At 47.8% G+C, this 18199-nt stretch overlaps 1 protein-coding gene across 5 annotated transcripts in view; it reads right to left on the bottom strand.

Moving 5' to 3' along the window:
• Window positions 1–398: 398 nt before the first annotated feature.
• The window catches only part of VSTM4 (V-set and transmembrane domain containing 4), a 105306-nt gene continuing 87505 nt past the window's right edge, over window positions 399–18199 (bottom strand). For 2 of the 5 annotated variants that reach the window (XM_080640100.1, XM_080640099.1), the window contains one exon: window positions 4263–5677. In XM_080640100.1, the coding sequence (XP_080496226.1) occupies window positions 5552–5677 (126 nt within the window). In that variant the 3' untranslated portion in view covers window positions 4263–5551. Of the gene's footprint in view, window positions 681–4262; window positions 5678–18199 lie in introns of those variants that run through there. The other 3 variants (XM_080640105.1, XM_080640103.1, XM_080640101.1) reach the window with 2 other exon arrangements.

Here is an 18199-nt window from a genome sequence, read left to right as displayed (position 1 = left end):
AGGCTGGAAGCTGCACGCTGAGAGCCGGTTCCAGCTGGGCTCTGCCACCGACTGACCACCTCCCATGGGAAGCAGGTCCCTTCCTAGCTCCTCACTTTCCCCAGCAGCAAAATCACAAACTTCATCATGATGTTGCTGGGCCCTTGCAATGGGACCTGCCAGGGCCTCTGAGCTCCATGCTTGGGCAGTTGAGGGAGCCTCAGACCGGCACACACACGTGCTTCGGCATAGCAGTGTCTGTGTTTGCTGTGTCTGGGGTTCCATCACTCATAAATAGGAAGCAATGTGCCCAACCGCCCAGCAGTGAGGAAACCAATAAAGGAGACCAGAAGGCGGGTCTTCGAGCAGCAGCCTCGGCCCCGCGCAGACCAGCCGCTAATGAGTTTTCCTCGTGTGCTGATGGAGGACACTTGCAATAAAGTTTAATGTGGAAGAACAAGGTGCATTTAACCGAGGCTGTAAACATCTCTAATTCTATTTAAAGCTATAGGGTGCAGTACATTAACATTTAACAATCAGACACTAAATTGGTGGGAAGCTAATCGAGCTGTGTTTATTAGAATGCAGGCACCGAGGCGTCTTTCATCAATGACACCAGAAGGAGAGGGCGCTGGCGGCCACCACAGGCTGCTGCATGGTTGAGGCGGCTCCCCCAGGTCAGCTCCACGGGAAGACGCCGGCTGTTTTGAAGGAAGTGCACTGAGCCGAGCAGTGGCAGCTCAGTGCCAAGGCTGCTAGCCTTGTGCATGTTGGGAATTACTTTCCCAGCAAAACAAACTGGTTTTTAAAATGTGAAATGTGTAATTAATTCAGAATAAGCAGAGGCTCACCCTCAATTCTACTGGATGTGTGCAGAGCACACACTGCCAGCGTGTCCTCCTCAGATAAACTCCCAGATGCCTCTCCAACCCCCGTTCCTACCATGCTAGGCCCCTCCCTGTTTCCTGACCTGCCAGCAGGGGCTCCCCACCACTCAGACCTCCCCCAGGGGTTCCAGGTCCACATTTCCAACAGCTTACCTCCTGGCCACTCACTGGATGGCCCGGGACCTGAAGCATGGCCATCCCTGGGAGCTTGTTAGAAGCACAGACCGCCAGGCCCAGACTTCCTGGACCAAAACCCACTCTAAGGAGATCCAGGGGTCACGCCATGCTAACCCAGGAGCATTAGTCACCTGGCCCCAGGGCTCCCCACCGCACCTGAGGCTCCCTGGCCACCCTGAAGACAGAGCCTCCTCCACACCATGAGTCTCTTCCGTTTTCCATTTCAGGGAGCAGCTTGTGTCTAGTATATGGGGTGGGGTGTGCAGGGGTGTGGGGGTCAATATCCCCACTGTGTGGTTGCTTCACCTTATAATAGCCTTCAAAAGTCTGATGCTGGTCTCTGGGTCGGGACACTGGGAAGGCATGTTGCATGTGGAAGCCAGCCTAGATGGCAGGGACAGGACAGAGGCCCCTCCAACCCTCGTGTGAGTCTCCCCCGTGCCCTTTCCCTGATGCCGCCTCTGCTCTCAGTGCTGCCCCAGCCTGCGGTGTCCCGTCCAAGCCTGGGCCTCCCATTAGCAGGGCTGGACGCCTCTCCCCTCATTGAGCAGATGCCTTCAGGGTCTGGAGAGGCCCCTCAGAAAGCACAGTGTCGCTGGCACTAGAGGCTGCAAGCTCAGTTCTTGCAGGTGACATAGTGATTCCTTGGGTGACACTTGGTGCGATCCCTTTGCTTCCCGTGCTGGGAAGCTGCTTGGACACAAACTGCATTGGGCAGAATTCTCTGCTGCAAGCTGACTAGCTGGGATAAAACCAGGGATTAGAGAATAGGAAAATGGGGCGTTTATTGACGCAAGAGAAGATCTGCAGGAAAGAGAAGGGGCTGGGGCTAGAAGCTGGGAGCCGGGTCTACATGTCCAGGGCCTCCTCCCTGCTTCTCTCTCAGCGTCTCCTTCCTCCTCCCGGGCTTCTTGCCTGCTAAGACATTGCTGTGGGCAGATGTGATGCGTGGCATCCCAGCTTAGTTGCCCAAGGTGGGAGATCACTTCTTTCTCCCAGGACTGGCTAGCCAGGCTGCCTCATGCATGCTCTGGACCAATCGTGGCCCAGCTTCGGTTGTTGACATGCATATCAGGGCTGGTGATGAACAAGGCCATGGATAGTCCCAAAGAGCACCAACTGGGTTAGTGTTCTTATCACAAGTGAGTACTGGGGCTTATGGATGTGTGGGATGACCCAGATGCCTGCACACTGAAGAGTGTCCCATGTCACTGTCATTCCAACAAGTACCAGGAGTACACAGGGCTGGTTGTTGCTTACCCTGTGAGCTAACAGTCATGAAGCTTTAAGGAAGTGGTGATCCTAAAGAAATCCCAACCCTTTCCCAGCACAGCTGCTTTAGGTGAGGCTTGGGGGTGCCTCTTCTCACCTCCTTACTTCCCACTATGACTCCTGGCCATGCATGGCCCAGGCCACAATTTACCACCGCACCTCAGCATACCCACTCTGCCTGCAAGAACCACTGCGGTCTGAGCAATAGGCTCTTATTTGTCTAACTTTGCTGAAATGTGCAAGCAACCATACATGTTGCACACTTCTTATGCACAGTTGTTCCCATAGATGCCTTACAGTGAAAGCAAGTCTAAGAACTCTCTCTAATTTCCCTTTGCATGAGTTTCTTCTTATGTATCCTCAGAAATGTCAGTGCATGTTTGGTGGCATATTAGGTAGCGAATGAACAGGTAGACCCATTTTTTAGGTTTCCTGTGATAGTAACGTCAAAATCTTTCCCCTCAAAGGAGCACTAGGAGCACATCATGCCTTGCTCCCCGTCAGACAGAGCATGCATGGAATCTGGAGGTCAGAGCAGGACAAGCTCTAGTGGACGTGGCTCCCCCACTCCCTCGGGAAGCACCGTCAGTAGGGGCCATAGTCCCGCAGCTTCCTCGGTCCTCCGCCGGCAGGCCCCCTCGCACACCTTAGTGTGCATTTGTGAAGCTGGGACGAGTTTGGGAGAAAGAGCCTGAATTTAATGTATCCAATGACTTTTAGACCAACTTGCAGCTACAGCTCTGAAAAGCTGCTCTTCTCAGTGGGATGAATTCATTTCCATGTGTGATCACCCTACGCTCCCCAGAATTTGTGGGGTTGCTTTCGGGTGATTTAAGTTCAATCCAGTCCTGCAGGGACCTGGGTCTTCCTCCCCCATTGCCGCTCTCACCATCTCCTCTCCACATGTCCACTGCACCTGGCACCCCCAGGGCCCACTAGCCCATGTGGCTCTTTGTGCAAATTAGGAAATCTCTTATTTCTTCAAAACATCAAGTCCCCAGGTCCTGCTGCTACTCTGCTGTAGAACACATGATATGCTGCCTGTGATAACATGATGTGAGCACTGTCTAACCGCATACCCTCCTCCCTAGCCATGCTCTGCGAAGTTCCAGTGCGTCCTTCCAAATGGTCTTTCTTCCTCAAAAGCTGCGTGGTGTTTCCCCACCTTTGACACCTGGCAGAGAGGGAGGGGGTGAGATGCAGGTGTAGCCAGAGTGGCTTCCTCTTTGCAAAGTCAGGTTATTTTTGCTTCTGGAAAATCATTACCTGCTCTCAATTTCTCAATTTGGACGCTTTCCAAGAAAGCATGAGAGGGCTCAATTCTACTAGAGGTATGCAGGGCCCTCATGGCCAGCGTGTCCTCCTCAGAGAAACTCCCACACACCTTTGGCTGCCCTCGGGCTCAGACCCAGAGGGACGCACAAGCTAGCATGGGTCTTTGGGAGTGTCACTGCAGAGCTAAGTTCACAGGCAAATATTTACGTTTTCAAGTTACTAGAATGAGAGCCTTTGATGGTAATTTCATTTTGAAAAACGCAAACTGGCTTTAGCATGAATGTTAACACAGTGTATTTGTGTAGCAATTTATAGTGTCCAGAATCTCACAATCTCACTAACCCTTTCAAGAATTTTATGAGAGGATAAATCACCTTTATATAAACACTGGAGGCCCGGTGCATGAAATTCATGCACTCGCTCGGTGGTGGGGGGCAGGGGGGACGGTTTCCTCAGTCCAGCCGGCACCCTCTCGCAGTCTGGGAGCCCTTGGGGGATGTCCGACTGCTGCGGAGGCAGGAGAGGCTCCCACCACCGCCACTGCGCTCACCAGCTGTGAGCCAGCTTCTGGCTGAGTGGGAGTACACTGACCACTAGGGGGCAGCTCCTGCACTGAGCATCTGCCTCCTGGTGGTCAGTGTGCATCATAGCGACCAGTCATTCTGCCATTCGGTCAATTTGCATATTAGCCTTTTATTATATAGGATGAGTCTGAGACGATTAAGGGATAAGATAGTTGACCAAGTGAAATCCATGTGGTTGCACAGGGGCACAGCTCACACTCAAGGTTGTGTTTAAAGTATGTAATTTATCACATGTACATGGTCCCTACGTAACCAGACAATGTCTGTCGTGGGTGATAGTAACCACCCAGAGCGTACGCACAATGAGAGCCGTGTCCTTAACCACATGGTTGGCAGGATGGCCCTCGGAAGAATGAGTAGGCTTTAGCAAGGCCCTGGGCAACTTCCCTGCAGTGTCTACGCCACAAGATCCTGCCGAACCCCCACCCATACCTACCAGGAAGTGCACGCACAGTTGAGGAGGGCAAGGCCCTTTGCCAGGTATAGGACCGCCTTCCCTGCAGCGTGCACTTCACACTCTCCCTGGACATGTGAGCACTGTCTAACCACACGCCCTCCTCCCTGACATGCTCTGCAAAGCTCCACCCTGGGGGCGGGCAACACTGCTCTCTAGGGAGTAGACATCCCGTCAGAGTGGTAGCTTCGGCCCACATCCTGGAGGCCCCTTCCTCAGTGCCGCGGATGCAGCCCCTGCACCTCTGGAAAAGGGTAAGGCCTTCGTGGAGGATGCCCGTTTCTGCACGAGGCTGGTCCATGCTGCCGCAGGGCTGGGCCGTAGCAGGGCCTCTGCTTGTCTGTGGTAGGGGCTTCAGAGACAGCTCTTTGTCCGTTAGACTTCAGACTTCCCCACCACGTGCCTGTCTCCCCTTAAATTGCAGGGTTAGGGCATCTGTTTACAACACGGGCGCCGTGTGGAGTATCTGGAGTTCAGCTTGCAATAAGCCGTTTGCTCTGCTCTGGGGGCCCTGGCAAAGCTATCTGATCTTCTGAAAACCCATCAGTCCATACCTACCACTCACGTCTTGGCCTACAGTGGCATTTCCACTAGTATCACAGACACAGGAAGAATAAAAGATTAATATTAATATTTAAAAGAATTAAAATCCAGAGGAAGAAGCTGAAACCAGGAAGGGGTTTGGCTCAGCAGAACATCTCCTTAGATACCCAGAAAACACTGTCCCAGAAGACTTGTCCATGGGCCATGGCCCCACTCTTGAGGTGAGGAGCCCGGCACCTCTAAAGGCACCCGGAACGCCCTAAGAGAAGAATCCTCACCTCACAGAAGGCACACGTGAAAATACAAAAACTAGGACTTCTTTTCCAAGGTTCATAAATAACTGGGTGGCAGGCTTACACAGGGCCACGGAAGAGGAGGAGCTACAGCGTGTTCTCCTGGAAGAGGATCTGGGCATAGACAGTGCTGGTGGGAATGCCCTTGGCCGCCCGCGGGGGTTTCGTCAGCTCCAGCTCGGCGTAGGTCAGGTTTTCCTCAGCGATCCGCGGCTGAAAGACAACACAACATGGCCTTGCTGTGACAGCGTGGGCTCTGCTCACGCTCATTCACAGACGCGTGTTCTCATTGCATACAAAGGGAATAAGTGCACAAAAATGTACAAGGACATATAAAACCTGAACAAAGTATACACAATTCATTGTCATACACAGACCACTGTGCCCTGCAAAGAGACACGATGATTTAATTTCAAATCAACACAGAACACTGGCAAAAATTAATTAAACATGAGGCCAAAGTAAACTTTAATTCTGAAAAGTAAAAATAATGTTACTAACAGTCTCTGATCCAAAGGAAAAGAGACAGAAACAAAAATCTTAGAAATTAATAGCAAAACTAGAATGCTACCATCTAGAAATTCTCTGAAATGACTTAACCCATATAAAACTAAAATTTCAGAATATCTTGAAAATAATCATATATAAAATAATACTTGCCAGGACCTAAAAAAACACAGTACTCAGAGAAAAATCAGACTTAAATATTTATATTAAACAATATGAATTAAATGGATGAAGCATCCAATTGAAGAAGTTAGAAAAAGAACAAAATAAATTAAATAAAATCAAAGGACTAGTAAAATTAAAACCAGGCAGTGTGAATCAGAAAACAAAAAGACAGTCGAGTTAGTAGAAACATCCAAAAACGTGTGCTTTGAAAACAATAAAATAAATAAACTGAAAATAGCCCTAGCTGGTTTGGCTCAGTGAATAGAGCATTGGCCTGCGGACTGAAGAGTCCCAGGTTTGATTCTGGCCAAGGGCACATGCTCGGGTTGCGGGCTTGATCCCCAGTGGGGGGCGTGCAGTGGCAGCTGATCAATGATTCTCTCTCATCACTGATGTTTCTGTCTCTCTTCTCTCCCTTTCCCTTCCTCTCTGAAATCAATAAAAATATATTAAAAATAAATAAACAAAAATAAACTGATAATATATTAAAGGAAAAAAACAAATGAATAAAATAGGAAATAAGAAAGGGAATATAATGTAAATAGAAAAAAATTTTGAAATTAAAAAACTACTTTGCTCAACTTTTTGCAAAAAATTGGAAATACGGGATAAAATGGGTAATGTCCCAGAAAATATAAATTAGAAGCATTAACTCCAAAAAATATGAATGTACTAATTATCATCAACAAAATAAAAGAAAGTGAAAAAAGGAAGAGAGCATAAAGGAAGGAAAAGGGAAAAGAAAAAATATTGTCAAAAGCTCTCTCTCACAAACAGGCAGTTTTATATGAGAATTTCTAAGAAAAAAACTTTCTTTAAGGAACAAATAATTCCAATATAATTAAAATTATCCAGTACATAAAAAATAAGAAATTTGCATATTTTAGAACAATCTCATTTATTAATATAAATTTTAAATCAAATTTACTCAGTGAGAATGAAGAAGTACATTAAAAGTTAGATAATCATGTTAAGTTGATTTTCTTTCAGGAATGCAAAGAGAAATCTATTACTATAATACACAAAGTAATAGATGAAAAACCATTTTGTTATCTTTATAGATACTGGAAATCCATCTAATAAAATTTGAAAACCTTTTTAAAAAATGAATTTTGAATAAAATAGACATAAATATGTATATATTTACCATGTTTAAGGAACATCATTGAAATAAATATTTGGTGATCCAATTCCAATGATTTTAGAAGTATAAACTGCAATCATTAAAATACTGTGGTGCTGGCAAGTGAATAGACAAATGGAACTGATGAGAAAATCCAGAAATTAACCCAAATATTATTTTTCAATAAATGGTGGCAGGATACTTAGGTAGTCATTTGAAAAATATATTATATACCTGTACCAGTCTTTATACCAGAGAAGTTCCAGATGAATTTAACATTTTAATGTGGAAAATAAGCTCATAAAAGTGATAGAAGAATATGTGAACAAATTAAAAATAATTTCAGCATATGAAGTGTATTTTAAAGTATGATACAAAATTTGGAAGCGATAGAGAAAAAATAAGGACATTTTCATGCTATATATGGCAAAATAGTCTCTAAATAAAGTCAAAGGACAATTGAAAAAATGAGGAAAATATTTGTAACTCATATATCCAACAAAGAAAAAATAACGGGTGGGACCAGAGCGCTCACAGGGGAAGGGACGCAAATGACTGACAGCGAAGTGAGAGCCAGCCTTCCTCCTAACAAGAGAATTGGGACTTACTATCACACTTTTACCTCAGTTTTTGTCTTTCAGGCGAATAAACTGATGGTTGCCTGAGGGAGGGGTGGGAGATGGGTGAAAAAGCTGAAGGGAATTAAGAAGCACAACTTCCAGTTATAAAATAAGCGAGTCACGGGATGTAACACACAGCACAGGGAACATAATATTGCAATAACTCCTCACGGGGACAGATGGGCACTAGACTTTTCGCGGTGATCACATCATAAGGTCTACAAACGTCGAACCACTAGCTGTACACCCGAAACTGATATAACATTGTATGTTATCTATACTTGAAAAAATTTTAAAGAAAGATTGCCACAAGAAATAGAAGGAAACAGGTCCTCTTGAACATTGCCGGTGAGGGTGTTTATTGGCGCAGCAAAAACCTGGAAACTGTTAAATGAGCATCCACAGAGACTGGTGCATTCTACATGGAGCACACGCCACAGTCTCTCCAAGGAATGACAGCGCTATATGAGTACCGTATGCTTTACTGTCATTTGTGTAAATGTGTGTATGAGTAAACAGATGTGTATATATTTATATGCTTAGAAAACCCTCAGAACCTGGTGGAAAAACACCAGGACCTGGTGCCCATCGCCCCCTCAGGCCAGGGAGGTTCTCTCCATCGCATACTTTGTTTCTATTTCCTGAATTTTGTGGTAGGCGCATGTATTTAAACAATGTGCTAATTAATTCTAATTCATAATTAGAAAAATAAAAGGCATTGGCTAACTTACAGTCATAAAAGACACATGATTTCCCATAAGCAGCCACGGTGCTGCGTTTTGTTTTTTGGCTTTGGTTGTGCTGTTGTTTTGGTTTGATTTCTGCTCTTTTGTGCTTATGTCTTGGTTATCTCACAAGAATTCAGGGCAAATGAACCATCTTTTAAGCTTCTTAAAAGCATGCCCAAAGCAGAAAGCCCCTTTTCTTTTGAGTGAAACATCATAATAGGAACAGGGAGCGGGAGACAAAGAGAACACGGCAGAACTTGTAGCTGCACCGTCGGGGCCAAGCCACCTCCGCAGACTGGCCACGCTGACATTTCCAAGTTAAGGACGTTTACAGGGATGAGAGCCCTCTGTTTGTCTTCTGACACCCAAACTCTACATTGCTTCTTAGTCATCATCTCTCACCAGCCAACAAAAAGCCATCCCGTCCTGCCGTCGGTTTAATTACATTTCCCATTATGGTTCCATTTAGAAATGCCATGTGTCCTCAGATAAGCACTCAAAACCCAACTCATGTAAATTTTAGAGCCAAGATTTATGAAATCATATTGTCCAGGTGTTTTATTACATTACCATGAAATCGCATTGTTTTCTAGTGTAGATTATCTGTTTATTCTTAAGTTATCCCATTACGTTTGGATATGAAAAATAACACTAGCTCTCTCCATGCAGGTCGCCAGGCTGGCGTGGCTGGTGTGTTGTATTCATACATTTTCATGATGTTCCAATAGTAAACATAATCTAATAAAGCCAAAGCACACTAAATAAATAATTGCATCTAGAAAAGCAATAAAAACAAATAAAGTTAGTACTTTCATAAGTGGAAAGGTACTTCAATTACCACTACAAGCACCAACCCCCGCCCCCATAGAGTGTGTTGAATCATTTCCCTTATGCATATTTCTAGGATATAATAATTTGATTGAAGATATGAGGCAGCACACAGGAGGCTCCAAATTGTGAAGTGTATACAGTTTCCAACAGAAGATGCATGATGTCAGTGCTTGGCACCCTTAAAGAACCTATTGCGTTTCTGGCATGCACACTTTGGCTGGCACAACCAACCATGTGCTAATTACATTTCCCAGCATGCTTCACTGGAAATAATCTCCCAAAGGCCAGAGAAAGGGGGCCAGTGAAGACTCCGCACAGTGGTCACCATGCTGCCTTCCTTTGCACCCAGGGTTCAGGGGAGGGTCGGGTACATTGAGAAGTAGCTCAAAGAAAAGTCTCAGCCTATCAGTAGGACTAGGGAAGACTCCAGGGCTGGCAATACACCCAGGCGCAGGCGCAGATGTAAGGTAAGTAGCTGCATGGGCGGACAAAGGGAGGACCTGCCGCAGAGCCCTGCTGGTACGCCAGGTGACGACCGCAACCTTGGCAACGCGAGCCCGCCCTGGGTTTAAGCTAAGGAGTCACTCCTCGTGCCTGAGGCAAGGGGTCTCAGAAGATGAATCAAGAAGTTCCCTGACATCTGCTGGCCCTCAGAATAACTCCCTTCGAGCCCCCTCCGCTCGGGGGTGCAGGAAGTATAGTGCATGGGCCATTGGCACACAGGCTACAAACGGAAATGCTCTTCAACTGGCTATTCGCAAACGCTCTAGGTCTTGCTGAGACACAAAGGAAAGTGCTAGAAGCAGGGTTTCCAGGCCTCAGGCCTGAGCCTGCCACTCGAGCCCGATGTTGCCATCTTTACTGGCTGGCAGGAGGGGAAGGGTCAGACAGCAGATGTGGACCAACTGCTGGACACCCAGGGGGGTCCTTTAGAAAAAGCCTAGAACGTTCTGAACCTGTGAGAAGCGGGGTCGTTTCCTCTTTCCCAGGACTGTTTGGCTTTACTCTTTTCCTTTTTACCAGCCAAAGAGACTCCTGGTCAGCTTCCCTTTCTGTCCCTCCAACAAAGGCCCGGTATTTGTGTTCAACTGCCTGGTATCTTGTATGCTCTGAACCCCACTGTTTAATGTATCTTTAACCTCACTTTTCACACGTTTCCTCCTGGCCAGGTAGAACCTGCTCCTTAGTCTGCAGGGGATTCTATGAGTAAGAGGGGATGCGGTTCCAATATAGACACGTGGCAATGCATCAGAGGAGGGAGGAGAAAAAGAAAGGTCTTCGAACTCTCAGTTCAGTGGGAGTGTCCATGAGAAGGAGGTGAGCAGAGAGGCCCTGAGCCGTCATCCTGCAGCTGACCACAGCGCGTAGGTACAAGAGGAACTTGGACCTCCATGCAAACTGAACCTTGGACCAGTTCCATCACAGGCCTTCAGGGATCCACCTTGTTGATGTAAATGAGGATTTAAATGATATGATGTATGTAATGCTGACCTTAGAGAAGATGTTGAACAAATAAATGTTTTGGGTGTCATCACCTTCTTACTAGAGAATCAGATAAAATATTACCCATTTGTCTGTGTTCTGAGTTATTTATGAGTTACAAAGAACTACCTAAACTAAATAGCCCTGGATATGTTTTGACAGATAAGAAAGAGATTCTAGAAAACTAGTTGTATGGGCTAAATTGTGTTCCTGCAAAATTCATATGAGGAAACCCTAACCCCCCGGCACCTCAGAATATGACTGCATCTGGAGATAGGGTTTTAAGTAGGTAATTAGGTAAAATGCGGTCATTGGAGTGGGCCCTAGTCTAACATGACTGATGCCCGTGTAATAAAAGGACATTAGGACACAGAGACATACACCAGGAAGACCACGTGATGACACAAGGAGAGGACAGCCATCCACACGCCACGGCAAAGGATCAGAAAACAACCCTCTAATGCCCGCAGCTCAGATGCCTGGCCCCCAGGACTGTGAGGAGTGAATTTCTGTCGCTTCAGCTGCCCTGTCTGTGCTACTTTGCTGTGGAGCCTGAGCACACTGAGGCGTTAGAAGGGAAGGAGAGGGACCGCCTCCCTCCAGGAGAGGAGATGGGCTCCCTGGTCAGGGTGGTGCATATAGCACTCAGTACATCTTGTGTGGACCCAGAGGAGGGGTCTGATGCACTCACCCGTGTTCATTGGGAAACAAGATCAGAGTAGAGAGGCCCGGGGCCCTTGCAGGCAGAACCCCCAGCCCACAGCTCCCACCCCCTGCGCTGCCCCCACAGCTGGGCTTGACGCTGGGCACCCAGCCCTATGACTGCACTTCTACTCGCGGTGCCTCCTGCTACGTCTTCCTGTGGCACAAAGAGGACTTTTCACAAATTTTCAATTTAATTTCCTAAAGTGACATGCAGTAAACGTGTTTTCTAGGTGGATATATCTGCACTTTAACACGCGTACAGATGAGTGCCACCTCCATGACAGGCACACAGCAGTTCTGTCCCCCCTCACGCTACCCCTGTGGTCACGTCTTCTCTCCAACTCTGCCCTGGAGCCCCCATCGGTTTCCTGTCACTGCGGTCTTGTCTCTTAGAGAATGTCACATGAAAGGACTCATACTATGTGTAACCTTTTGAGATTGGCTTTTTTCCCTCAGTATAATCCCCTCAATTCATCCAAAGTGTTGCATATATTCACAGTCTCTTCCTTTTGAGTGTTAGGAGGACTCTGTGGTGTGCCATGCACTGCATCTGCTTATCCACTCACTTGCTGAGGACTTTCGGGCTGTTTCAAGTTTTGGGCAGTTATGAACAGAGTTGCTATGAATATTCAAGTGTAGGTTTTTGAAAGGCGTTTTTACTGCTCCAAGTAAATATGTGAGTGGGTTTGCTGGGTGAGGTGAACAGTGTATGTTTAACTACAAAAGACCGCCAAAGTGCTTGTCCAGGAACCGCCATCCTCCCCTCCTGCCAGCAGGTCTGAGAGTGTCATTCGCTCTCTTACTTGTGCACACTTGGTGCGTCAGCATTTCTTCTTTGGCGATTCTAGTAGGTGCCAGCAGTCTTTCCTTAAGGACCTCACTGATCCCTAACGTGAACTCCAGTGCCCACCGACACCGAGCCACATTAGGTCCCCACCCAGCACAGCATTGCCTCAGGAGGATCAGGAACATGATCACAGAGTCCTTTCTAATGCAGCGAAGGCCTCTGGCCTCCTCACAAGTGTCAGGGTCTGGAAGGCATGTCTCCCATCCCCCATCCACCTGCCCCATGGTGCTGAGGGAGGCAGCAGCAGATGGCAGCCTGCAAGCTGGGCCTCTGCCTCTAATGTGGGCCCTTCCCCCAGTTCTAGGGAATGGGAAGGGCATCTACAAGAAGAAATGACTTCATGGGCCTAAAACTAGGAAGTCGACCCAAAGATTCTGGAGAGGTGCACCTCCGGGAGTGGCCCAGTCTTCGAGCCCCTCATTGGTAGTTTTGAGTATTTCATTTTGTAGATGTGTTTCCAGGATTCAAGCCAAAGATGAACATTACTACCGGGAGAGAGAGATTTCAAATTCTGTGCAGACTCCCAGAACCACCCTTTTTCATAGGGACCACAGTTGAATGTGCAGGTGGAATTAAGATGCAGGAATAAAAGAAAAATGCAATTGCAGCCCCGGCTAGTTCTCCTATGTCAGAAGCTCAGTGGTAACACCATTATCACAGCTCAGATCAATACCCAGGACATGGACACTTATGCTGACGGCACCTTGCAGTTAAAATGTGATTGCAGTGCTCCTGGAGCTGACTCTCAGAAATCCATTTACCCAAGAGAGAATTACATAGTGCCCAGGCAGACTTCCTCTTCCCCCTCGGAGATAAGTGCTCATTTTTTATTCAACAGAGTAGTACCTGGTAAAACAACTTTCCTCATCATGCGAGGATGCAGACAGTCTGGCCACTGAGGGGCTGAGTGCTCAGTGAAGCTCCGTTTGATGAAGGGTCCTCGATGGGTCCAACTCAGGAGGGGAAAGGTTGCTGTGGTCCCTAGCGGTCCTGTTGGAATCAGTGTGTCTTGGATATAAACTTGACTTAATTTTTAGTTCCACAGGCCTGCCGACTGGCGTATTTATTTATGCTTAAACATTATGAAGAGAAGAAGTTGAGTTCCTTGAGATGCAAGTTAAATGAAAGTAAATCAGAATGAACAAAAGAGACATCTTTCCCAGACAGATATGTTAAATAATGACACAAAGGACACGATCCAAAAGTGGCTTGGGAGGTGGCAGAGTGGTGGTTGAGAATCAGAACTCAGCAAATGTTAACTAATCTTCACTATCTCATTTGGCCCTCACACCAGCCTTGAGGGGTGGGCCCAATGGTCATGCCCACTTCACAGATGAGCAAACAGGCTTGAAAGGGCAGGTAACTGTCCTGGCCAGTGTGGCTCAATTGGTTTGAGAATCATCCTATGCACCAGAAGGTTGTGGGTTCGATTCCCAATCAGGGTACACACGGGAGGCAACCACTAAATGTTCCTCTCTCATCTCATCTCTCTCTCTCTCTCTCTCTCTCTCTCTCTCTCTCCCCTCCTCTGCTTTCTCCCTCTCTAAAATCAATGAAAAGTAAAATGAAATAAGAATAAAGGCAGGTGACCTGCTCAAGGTCATGCAGCTATTGCTGGTTGGCGTCTGGATTCTTACATGTGACCAAGGCTCTGTTGTGAATGTCTGGACCCAGGCGAGCCAGCCAGGCAGACACGATCCCCGAGATCCCAGTGGGGAAATGGCGACCTTCCAAAGACAATGGGAAAGCTTTATTGGCACAAATCCTAACCATGGGAGAGTGGGTTTCCAGAACGGGCCTGCACTGCTCTGTGGGCTGCTGAGCGTCCACTCAAGGGGCTGCGGGGGAAGGCAGCTGACCCGCCCCACAGAGGCCAGGGCCCCGCGCGGGGTCGGGGCCGAGTGCCTAGGGGTGCAGCCCTGAAGACCCTCTGAGGGCATGCACACGGAGGTGCTGACGGAGCAGACAGTGGGGAGCAGGAGAGACACCCATGGAAATGCCTGCAGGTGACCCCAGCTTCCCGCCAGGTTCTTCGCCTCCGAGGAAGGAACAGGTACCTCCGGGCAGTGCCGCTGATAGGGGTGCAGCTCCATTTGGCTAGGCTGGGGGTGAGGTGCCCACTGACTCCTGATTAGAGGTGCCCACTGGCCAGGTGGAAGCGCAAAGCTGAGAAGTGTTGATGGCGTAACTGAGACGTTCTCTGAGGTGACCACGGAGCCACACACCAGATCCACATGTGCGTCTCGAGGGGAGCTCGGTGCTCCACGTGGACCTTTGGCTCCAGCAGCATAACTGCTCCCAGATGCCCACTCAGAGCCGAGGGCTGGAACCGCTGCCCCTACGTCCAGCACCAGCGGTGACTGCGGCCCAGGCTTCCCTTAACACTCTGAGCCAGGGACCAGGACCTTGGTCACTGCACATGGAGACACAGGTGCCCTCAGAGAACCAAATGCAACCTTCCACTGCTGCTTCAGAGATCTATATCTGAATCCATACCTGGGGTTCTGTCTGCAGACTCCTGCCCCACATCCAGCCTTCACAGGGTTACCCAGCGACTAATGGCCAGGAAATAACCCGTGTTCTCTGGGACTTGCATAGACTGGAAGGATCTGGCGCTCAGAGAGGTCCCGGTTGGAGATGAAGATTTCAAAGTCCTATTCAGGCTTGTCGGCACCTGAGGCTGGACGAAGTCACTTGGAAATCTTGAGCAGAGCAAGTTCACATCATGCTCTTGAGTCTGGAGCAGTCAAAGGCTGCTTAGCAAAGGGTATTCCCAGAAGGAATTGGCAGGACAGACAGTCACATGCCCCTGGCTTAGCGCTCAGAGGTGACCAAATGACCAGGCACAGAAAGGCCGAGGCTTTGCAAGTCGTTAGAGAGATGAATGTCTCTAGAGTTAAGCCACACGTGTTGGGGAAGCAAAAATGTCATTATAGATAATGCTCTCGGGAAGGTCCCGATACATGAAACCTGCAGAGTGGCGCAGGGACCGCTTCGTGATCGAACACAGTTGCACTCTCATTTTCTCTCCCCCAGGGAGCGGAGATGGATGCTTCCCAGCTGCCTTCCCAAAGCACTTTTCCTGGCAGTGCTGCTGAAGAGAATGCTTGTGCTCAGAAAAAGAACGTGTCTGGGCATCTACTCTGTGCTGGCATCCACTGAGACTCTCTGACCTTGAACACTTGTGGTCCTCCAGTTGCCTGCGGCGTGACACTCTCTGATCCATCAACTGTGCGGGGCTGTCTAGGACACCACAGAGCATGGCTCTCAGACACAGAACTTCCATGTATGAGCTGTGTGACCTTAGGCCAGTTACTTAGCCTTTCTGCGCCTCCATTTCCACATCGGTAAGGTTAGATTTAAAGTAGTGCCTATCTCACAGGGTTATTTTGAGGATTAAATGCATTGATAAATGTAATGTAATTAGAAAATTGCCTAGTAAATAAATAGTAATGTTACATAAGTATGAAATTATTATGACTATGATAATTATTATAAAGTAAATGTCATTTTAATAATTGGTCTCTTTGCAATATTTAGAGGCAGAGAGAAGAAGACACTCAGGGATCATTTGGAAAATGTCACGTAACAGACTGATGGATGCCACTGGCCTAGGGCCGGTGCCGAAACGTCCCTTGATATTTTTTAATAGTAGGAGAGGTAATCCTTCTAAACAGACAGGCTACGCCATGCTGCTCACGGCTCTGCGCAAATCCTCCAGCAGTTTCTCATCACACTTAGAATGAACCCCAGAGTCCCGATCAGGCTCCCAACCTGCCGCAATCTTGCGTGGCACTACGGCCTCGCCCCCCACACCTCCGCTTGCTCACCAGAGCTGCAGCCGTAGGTCGCCTGTGTCTTGGACACACCAGGACAGCACTCCTTGTTCAAGGCCCACCTCAGGGTGTTCGCCAGGCTGTGCTCTCTGCCTGGAATGTTCTTTCCCTACAGAGCAGAGTGGCTTGCTGCTGTGAATAACCAATCAGGCCTCTGCACCAAGGAGACCCCTCCCCACAAACACCATCCCTCTGTGGCTCCCTTACTCCCCTCCATTGCCCCACAGAGCACGTATTGCCTTAGCATTACAACATCCTGTCCCCTCGGCTACCTCCTGCCTTCTCCCACCAGAATGTAACTGTAGCCCCTAATATCTACTTAGTGCATGGACAACTCTACGCAGAAGGTACTCCTGCATCTCACTTGACACATGTGGCAACGGAGGCACAGAAAGGACACGTCTGTGGCAAACAGCGGGGACATGGCCACGCCGGTGCTGCAGAGGGGCTGGCCGCCAAAGGCAGGGGCTGGGCCACTGCTCACTGCTACAGCCAGTGGTGCTGGGAATTGCTGAGGAACTGGCTCTCCAAGAAAATGTCTCTAACTTGCAGCGTTTGGTGATTCCATGTGGAAATCACCCCACAAGGGCTGCTTTCAAGATGCCAAATAGACTTGCCCCCTCCTGGATAGAAGTGGGCTGGAGCACGCCGCTGACATCACTTAGTTCCTAGGGAGATATGTTCAGTGCCACCTGGCACATAGGAAACAGTGCACATTTAAGCGAGGCATGAGGCCTACTGGCCGCAGTTTGACATTCTTGGAGGGCTTTCCTGAGCATTTTTGCTGAGACACAGCAGAGCCCAGAGCCCAGTGGGGAAGAACAGGGACCTATAGCCAGGTGTCTGGCCAGACCAGCTCTGGCACTTCCTGTTGCAGCAGCTTGTGCTGTTCTTACCTCCCTGTGCCTCCCCTGCTTCATTTATGAGACGGAGATAGTAACAATGCGTAGGGCTGTCCCGATGTCAGCACTGGGGTCGTGCTTGCATTGGGAGGTAGCATCATCACCATCACCACCACTGCAATCACCATCTATCACCATCATCATCTTCATCACCATCACCACCATCACCACCTTCATCACCATCATCACCACCACTGCAATCACTATCTATCACCATCATCATTTTCATCACCATCACTGCCATCACCACCTTCATCACCATCATCACCATCACTACCACTTGCATTATGTCATGGACACAAAGTACAGGACATAAACCAAGCATTAAGACAAGATATAAACAGCAGTAAATATGTGAGCTCATTCGTCGAGTTCATATGTAATGTGGGCAATGAGTGCATTTGAGTGAATTCATAGTTTGTATTCATATCTCTATGCATGCTCTAATCAGAAATTCACTAGGCTGCTGCCTTTGGGCATCCCATGTTGAGTTCATATATTCAGCTTCAGAAAGTTATAATAATAAATTAGAATTGAATCAGCCAGAGAAACAAAATCCCCTTAAAGGTATTGCTAGTTTGTCATGAACTCAGAATTTCACAGAGATTTCCTTCCTGATATAAGTGCCTCGCTGGATGTAACACATACAATGATAATGTTTTCCTTTTTTTCTGAAATGGCACTTCATTTCTAGTATTCTCAATCTGAGATTGAAAAAGTCTTTTAATAACCACTCTGAAGTGCTCTGCATTCAAAACAAAGGTTTTAAATGAAATAAGTTTTTTAAAATATCAAATGTGAGCACAAATGATATTGTTCCATGAGATTACAAAAATAAAATAGTGTGGAAAAGTTAAGAAACAATTTCCCAGTAGGGCAATGCCTGCAGCAATGAGGTGCCCAATAAAGGCAGCAAATCCGCTGAGCGGAGAGGGAAGCAAGCTAGCGCTCTGCAGGGACGCTGCCTGCAGACACTTGGCTGTCCCAGG

Source organism: Plecotus auritus (genome assembly GCF_963455305.1).
Source record: "Plecotus auritus genome assembly, chromosome: 9".
In the NCBI taxonomy this organism is placed as follows: domain Eukaryota; kingdom Metazoa; phylum Chordata; class Mammalia; order Chiroptera; family Vespertilionidae; genus Plecotus; species Plecotus auritus.
Note: the sequence above shows the minus strand (reverse complement) of the source record. Positions and strands in the feature narration are given on the sequence as shown.